The sequence below is a fragment of the Tupaia chinensis genome, unplaced genomic scaffold, assembly GCF_000334495.1.
Source record: "Tupaia chinensis unplaced genomic scaffold, TupChi_1.0 Scaffold000231_1, whole genome shotgun sequence".
Lineage (NCBI taxonomy): Eukaryota > Metazoa > Chordata > Mammalia > Scandentia > Tupaiidae > Tupaia > Tupaia belangeri.
This window is the reverse complement of record NW_006159706.1, coordinates 1,691,406-1,698,707: the sequence shown is the minus strand read 5'-3', so window position 1 is coordinate 1,698,707 and position 7,302 is coordinate 1,691,406. Positions and strand designations below refer to the sequence as shown.

The window sequence follows — 7,302 nt, the reverse complement described above, 5'->3', positions numbered from 1 at the left end:
GGGGTCCCGCTCGCGCCCTCTAACCCCCCTCGCGCGCTCTCGCCGCAGCCCCCTCCCTCCCTCCCGGGGCGAGCTGCCGACCTCGCGCCTGCGCACACACTGTACAGCCGGCTTAGCGGCCAGCGTTCCGGCGTTTCACGCCTGCGCGCGGGCTGGCCCATCGCGCTCCTTTTTTCTCCCGCCTAGTCAGAAGACTTGGACGAATAACAGAAGAGAGGGAACTGGGTTTCTGCCAATGGTTGGAAGGGTGGGTGGAGATGGAGGAGGGAAGGAGGTGGGCAATCTGGAAGGAGGAAACGGAGAAGGCGGAGGGCTGTAAAGCCAATCAGAGAGCGAGTGGACACCTGAGGAGGTGGACGAAGGAAGTAACCAATGGAAATGCGGGCGCTCGCACCTTCCGTCCAATAAGCATGGCGGAAGAGTGAATGACCGCGGAAAAACGGGGAAGGAGGCAAGCGCTGTGCGAGTAAGAGGCGGGGCCTGGGAGCCTGGCTAACAGAGACGCTAAAAAGGGAGCCAATGAAAAGGGAAGTAGGCGGAGGTCAAATTGACAGACAGTGATGTCTACTTGGGCGGTGACGGACAGCATCCGCAATCAATAGGAGGAGCTGAGGAATTCTTTAGGCCTCCCAAGATGGTCAGGAAGAACTAACAGCTGAGGGGAGGAGGCGGAACCAAATTTGCGATTCCTTTGCCTTGTTAGCCAATGATTGCGTTCTCCCACTTTAGCAACAGGGAAGGAAGACAGATAGCTGTCTCAGCCAATGGTAGCATCGAAAGGACAGGGATGCTGCCAGGAGGCAGTGTCAGTCCAGGGATAGTTGGTGACAACCGGAGACAAGCGCAAGAGAGGGGTGACAGTTGGGGACAGCGCGAAGAGGGGGCCAGGGGCATTAATGCATCCTTTAGCCAGTGAGAGTGCCCTGCACTGCCCTTCCTGAGTTCTTGCCGGGCTCTCATTCTCCATTCAGCTCGTGATCCCACACCTCCCCTGTTGTGGTCTGTGGAGAACTGAACTCCATTATGGATCCACTGCATTGATCCAGTACTCTTGACCTTCACTGTCTCAAATTCTTCAGTCTCAGTCCCCAACCAACCCCAACGTTCCAAGGCCAGGCGGCTATAGCCAGAGCTCCCAAATCCTCTAAATGACAGACCTCTCTGTATTCCCCATTTCCCATTGAAATACCGAGCAGAGCCCCATCCATCTGAGCTTTTACCCAGAACCCAGGTTCCAGTTTCTCAGACCTCATCCCTCTGAGTACCCCACCATTCTAGCGGGAATCTCAGCCCTCAAATCCATGAATCTCTAACACCATGAACTCCTATCTGTGTTCCTATTCTTTTAGGGATCCAGGACTCCAGTCCCATCAAGCCCTCTCCTTCATTGCCACATTTCTCTGTGTTCTTCTTTTTCTCCTAAGAACCCAGACCCCAATCTCATGAGCCTCCCAGGTTACACTTAGACCAAAAACATAAAGACCTGACCTTATGGGCTCCAACCTTCCAACTTCCAAACACTCCCATCCTCTCTCTGACCCCCATTGTCCTGAGCCCAAGATTAGGGGGTCCCAATTTCCATACAGCATCCACCGTCCTAAAATTCCAGACCAAGCCGCCAACTTCCCAGGTCCTCCTTGGTTTTCGAGTTCTCTGAGGCTCCTCACTCCCAACTCAAGACCCAGATCCTGTGAACTTCCATTCAGTGTCTGGTCTCCTTCTCAACCTCCCTACCTTCCATTTGACCCAAGCTTCCTGAGCACTGCCCCCATTCCCCTTTTTGGAGTCCTCTTCCCCTCCCAGAACCCAGTAATCAGTGGGCTCCTCCCTAGCTTAGACCCCCATGGTAACCGTATAAGGCAAAGCAGCTGCCATCTGAGGACGGGAGGGGCCAGTGTGGGAGGCCAAGGGCAGCTGCTAAGTTTAGGGTGGCTCCTTCTCTCGTCTTAGAGACAACAGGTGGCTAGGCCCCCATGCCCAGAAAAGAAAATGTCTTAGAGGCATTGGCATGGACTGGAGGAGGGGGGAGGGAAAAGGCACCTTCATCAGGTCCTAGAGGGAGCAGGAAGAAGAGATGAGTGTCCTTGCCAACCTAGGGCTTCCTTGGCCACTGTTTCCCCAGACTTCCACGGCATGGAGAGGATTGGAGACACAGAGCAGTAGGAAAGGGTACCTCAGAATCACATAGTCAGGCAAGCTGCTGCTTACCCAGAATAAAGAGAAAAGCCACTGGGGCCAGCAGGCGGCATGGTGGTTAAAGGTGTTGTATTCCCACATGGCCGGCTTCAGTTTGAGTCCCAGACCTAGTGGCTTGCTTTCTCACTTTCCTTTTCTCTCTGTCTCTCTCTGGTCAAATGAAAAATAGTAATAATAATAATAACAAACAAATGGAATTAAATAAATAAATAATTTTAAAAAGAAAGAGAGAGGGGAGCCACTGACCATCTCAGTCACCTAGGAAGAGGCAGTCAGTTAGAATTCTTCTTAGTATCTGTTCTTCTCTTCCTGAGTTCCAGCCTCCATACTGGAATCCAGAGAAATGATTCTAGACTTATATTAGGTCATGTCCTTCTCCTGCTTCAAACCTTTCCTAGGCTCTGTCTTCAGCCTGGCACTGAAGGTGCCACCAGTGTCTAGTCATCAGCCCCTTGCATCCTCTAGTCCAGCCCCATCACAATTCTGGCCACTCAAACACTGATCTTTCACTCTCCAGGCCTTTGCTCGTAGTACTGCGCCCTTCGCCTGGCATACCTATCTCTCCACCTTCACCTGACTCACTTCTGCTGGCTTTCATGAAGCCATTCCCATACTTGGCATATGGGAATGGCTTCTAGCAGCCTAGACAGGGCTGCTCTCCTGAGCTCCTGATGAACTGATAGATCATTTTCTGCATTTATTCCTGTCTCTTTGGCTGGAATAAGCTCTGTCAAAACAGGTCCTAACTGTTAATTATAATGCAAGTTCTGTGGGGTGGGAATTACATCTCCATCTTATTTTTTTTTTTAAGAATTTTATTTAAGTTTACTTGTTTGTTTATTTACATTATACCAGAGAGGGACAGGGAGAAAGAAAGTGAGAAAGCAAGTCACCAGGTCTGGGACTCACACAGCAGTCGGCCATGTGGGAGTCCAGCGCCTTTAACCATCACACCACCTGCTGGCCCTACATCTCCATTTGACAGAAGGAAATCCAAGGCCCAGGGGTTGAGGCAAAAAGCCCAAGATCACAGAGCATCTTTTCTCACAAAATGCTCCTTTCTGAGCCTCCAGCTTCTACAGATGGCTCTCTCACAACTTTAACTTCTGCCACCCTGGGGCCCCACACATACCATGCCTGACTATGAACTCCACGAGGGTGGTGGTAGAGGAGACTGTGTGTCCCAAACTGCACCCATGAATCCCAGTCCAGAACATGGCCCACTGGAGGTGCTCAATAAATGTTTCCTGGGTTTAAATCTGGACTCACCCTGCCCAGGGGTATAGGGGCCTGGTTCATCTCTCTCCGAGAACTGTGCCTTGGCTTGGACCCCCTCTGGTAAGCAATTCCAGCCCCGTTTAGGGAGAAAGAACATCCCTTCCTGCCCAGGTCTTAGTGAGACATGCATCCCAAGACCCACTCCTTCCTCCCTCCCTCCCTGGGTTCCAGCTGCTGCAGGCCTCCAAGAAAGGAGAGGCCCTGAGCTGGGCTATTTTGGTATCTGGGGTGGGCACCCGCTGGGCTAAGGTTACCCTGGTATGTTAAGGGCTCCCTGGAGCAGGACTATATAACCCCAGAGGGATTGCCCCGGGCTGACTCTCTGCTTCTTTCCAGCCAGAGCCACTGCCTTGCCCCCAGGAGACCGAAGACATGGTGAGTAAGAACCCCTCAGCTCTTGTCCACCTGAGTCCTCAGAGTAGCCTCACCCTTTGAAGGAAAGTAGCTGCTTCCCAGTCCAACAACAGGTAAAAAGATGACTCCAGGCCAGCAGGTGGCATAGTGGCTAAGGTGCTGGATCTCACATAGCCGACTCCAAGGTTCGAGCCCTGGACCCAGCAGCTTCAAGACATATCAAGTGCTTGTATGTGTGTGTCCAAAAATCCTGAGAGGAGAATGGAGAAGGGATTGTGGTGTGGCCATCCCAACGGGGAGTGATTTCACTCTTCCTCTCTCTCTGTCTCTCTCCAGCGAGTACATGGATCCTATGACAAAAATCTAAAAAAAAGAATTTTTTTAAAACGACTCCTCCCTTTCATGGTATTGCTAATGGGCAGCAGACAGAGCGATGGCCTAAGGGACTCAACCAAGGATGTCTCCCCAGATACTCCACTCACAGAAGTCCAGTCCCCCTCAAAGCCCGTCCCACTCCGATCTTCCTAATGTCTTTTGGGTGGGACCAATCAGACAAGGATTCCTACTCACATTTTATTAGATCGTTGGAAAAGTCATGATGCATTTTTGCCTAGAAAAACACGTCATGACTTTTCTGATGACCTAATATAAACGAGAAAGTAGAGGTTCAAATAGGGTCAGTGAGTGAATAGATCAGGGTCACACAACCATTTGGGGCTCAAGGAGTCTGGCAGACTCCTCTGAGAGGGGAAGGAAGTTCCTACCTGTTGGGTAGGTTAGAGAGATGGGGCTCAGGAGCTGAAGATGGGAGTCTGGCGGGTACAACCCCAAGCAAGTCCCTCAGCAAAGAGGTCCCAAGGAGGGAAGGAGGACAGGTCCTAAGCCAGAAGAGTTGCTCAAAGAACTCTAAATGTCACCCATTGCCCCCAGAAAGGTGTAAGGACTGATTCAGGGACCCCTCTGCCCCACCCTCACCCTCCAGGCACCCAAGAAGGCCAAGAGAAGGGCAGCAGCAGAGGGCGGAAGCTCCAATGTCTTCTCCATGTTCGACCAGACTCAGATTCAGGAGTTCAAGGAGGTGAATGAGGGGAGAGGGGAGACTGAAGGCTGACCAAAGGAACCCCCTGCTGCCCTCCCCCAACAACCTCCTCCCTGGAATGTGCACCTGTCTAGGGGGAGGGGATAGTTTAGAATTCCTTCCTCAGCGGAAGACAGCTGGAGGGGGGCCAGAATCTGATCTGCCTGGGGAAGAAACACTGCATCCTGGTCAGGGGTGACCCAGTCCTCTCCCTGTCCTGCCATCTGCAGGCCTTCACGGTAATTGACCAGAACCGCGATGGCATTATCGACAAGGAGGACCTTCGGGACACCTTCGCAGCTATGGGTGAGCATCTGCCCCAAACTATAAATATTCAAGACTGCAGAGTCCAAGGAATTCAGTGGCCTTGGGTTTCAGTGGTATCATCTCCGGCCTCAGTCTACCCAGCTGAAAATGGGTAGAATGATCCAAATTTATGAGAATCACAGCCCTGGCCCCAGGACGCACTGTTCAATCCCATGCTTCTCTCAACCCCTTCAGGCCGCCTCAACGTGAAGAATGAAGAGCTGGATGCCATGATGAAGGAAGCCAGTGGTCCCATCAATTTCACGGTCTTCCTGACCATGTTTGGGGAGAAGCTCAAGGGTGAGTGAAGTGTCCTGGGGCCCCACCTGCCCCTTCCCAGACTTCTCAAAGATAGAGACCCTTCAAGGACCCTTGATCCACTGACCCCCTCCCCAGGTGCCGACCCTGAGGATGTGATTACTGGAGCCTTCAAGGTCCTGGACCCTGAAGGGAAGGGCACTATCAAGAAGCAGTTGTAAGTGGCCCCTCCAGCTGCTCCCACGTGGATAGCCTCCTGAAATTCCTACAGACTGCACAGCACTTCCAGAGGGGAGGGAGTAATTAGGGCTGTGGAAACGGGCTAGAGGATGACAGGTTCACCGCAAAGTGAGGGGGAGGCCAGAGAGTTAGGGAGGCCGATGGGCGACTTAGAGCAGCCATGGGATGACGTGGGAGGGAGTGGAAATGAACCATGAGCTTCAACTTCCCGCATGACTCTTCTCTCCAGCCTGGAGGAGCTGCTAACCACGCAGTGTGACCGCTTCTCCCAGGAGGAGGTGAGTGGGGGAGGGGCCAGGAGAAGCGAAGGGACAGAGGAGGGAGGAAGGGGAGCATAAGAGTCAGTAGGAGACGCCCCTGTGTCTTCCCGCAGATCAAGAACATGTGGGCAGCTTTTCCCCCAGACGTGGGCGGCAACGTCGACTACAAGAACATCTGCTACGTCATCACGCACGGCGACGCCAAGGACCAGGAGTAGGGGGCTCTCTTAGTCCTCTACCGGCCAAAGCTTGCAGCCAGTCCGACCTCGACCCCCCCATTCCCAATAAAATTGAACTGGTCTTTGTTTCTTAGCGGCGGCGGCTTCTGTGTGTCAGTGTGAGAGGGCTTCAGGTGGGAGGCTGGCGGAAGCACCACCCGGCACGCAGGATGCGTGGTGCCCTGGAGGCCTGCATGCGGAGGCTAGGCCGCCGCTTGTCCCCGCTGGGAAGAAGACTCACGTGGCCTCAAAGAAGCTCCTTGTTTTTATTAAACAAGCTGCCTGAAGAGGGAGACGCCCGAAGCTAGGAGAGGGCGGTCCTGGGCTGGATTGGAGTGGGCGCAGAGCGGGCTGGGGGTGGAGCCAAGGCAGCCGGGGCGGGGCTACAAACTCGGGGACTGGGGAGAACCGTTTAGCCAGAGAACCTACAGAGAGCCAGAGCAAGGCGGGCCAACCGGCTGGGGCTCCGGGATTAGGTGTTGGGCAGCCTGGGGCCTGAGGATTGGACAAGAGACGGACTGAAGGCGGAGCCGAGGTAAGACGGTCGGGGCTAGAGCCTCAGAGAGCGTCCGACTGTTCTCCTTGAGCCTGGCTCTGCTGCATCTGGGCCTGCATCTTCTCCAGCATCTCTTGCATGCGACGCAGCTGTACAGGGCAAGATTGCAGGTGGTGGGACCAGGCTAGGCCAGGGAGGGATCTGAGACCTCGATCAGGGGAAAGCGAGGTGCCTGCTCACCTCTTCGTCTTTCTCGCGGATCAGCTTCTCCGTCTCGGCCAGAGGCAGCATGGGCAGCGGGATCTCCGTGGCGCTCTGGCGGGAAAGCTTACTGGGGGTAGAGGGAAGGGGACAGAAATCGGGCGGGGCCCAAGGTTGTGGGTCAGAGCCTGAAAGCTGGGCGTAAGGCGAGGTTGGGGTCTAGAGGGCGGAGCCACATCCAGAAGTTAGGGCCGGAGGCAAAGTGGGTGGAGAAAGAGCCTAGGAGAAAGGTCTGGGCGGTGCGGGCGGGATCATGTGGGGGGCGGGGCCACGTATAGGGGCGGGGCCATGGAAACACGCAGGCTCTGGCCCTTACCTGCGGCTGGCTCGATCGCGAGCGCCCGGGCGGGCCCGGCT

At 54.4% G+C, this 7,302-nt stretch overlaps 2 protein-coding genes across 2 annotated transcripts in view; one reads left to right on the top strand and one right to left on the bottom strand.

Moving 5' to 3' along the window:
* The first annotated feature begins 271 nt into the window (after nt 1–271).
* Nucleotides 272–6,273, top strand: MYL11 (myosin light chain 11). The gene is made up of 8 exons (XM_006148166.3): nt 272–466; nt 3,811–3,849; nt 4,811–4,906; nt 5,137–5,212; nt 5,408–5,512; nt 5,609–5,687; nt 5,940–5,988; nt 6,084–6,273. The coding sequence occupies exons 2-8, from the start codon at nt 3,847–3,849 to the stop codon at nt 6,186–6,188; spliced, it is 513 nt and encodes a 170-aa protein (XP_006148228.1). The 5' UTR covers nt 272–466; nt 3,811–3,846; the 3' UTR covers nt 6,189–6,273.
* A 161-nt stretch (nt 6,274–6,434) lies between these two features.
* Nucleotides 6,435–7,302, bottom strand: part of SEPTIN1 (septin 1) — a 5,261-nt gene continuing 4,393 nt past the window's right edge. The window contains exons 11-12 of the mRNA XM_027771724.1: nt 6,925–7,015; nt 6,435–6,833 (exon numbers count right to left, since the gene is read on the bottom strand). Coding sequence (XP_027627525.1) covers nt 6,747–6,833; nt 6,925–7,015 — 178 coding nt within the window. The 3' untranslated portion in view covers nt 6,435–6,746. The remainder of the gene's footprint in view (nt 6,834–6,924; nt 7,016–7,302) is intronic.

Coding starts and splice junctions, on each gene's coding strand:
- MYL11 (XM_006148166.3), top strand. Junction 4,907..5,136: donor AGATTCAGGAGTTCAAGGAG/GTGAATGAGGGG, acceptor TGCCATCTGCAG/GCCTTCACGGTAATTGACCA. Junction 5,213..5,407: donor GGACACCTTCGCAGCTATGG/GTGAGCATCTGC, acceptor CAACCCCTTCAG/GCCGCCTCAACGTGAAGAAT.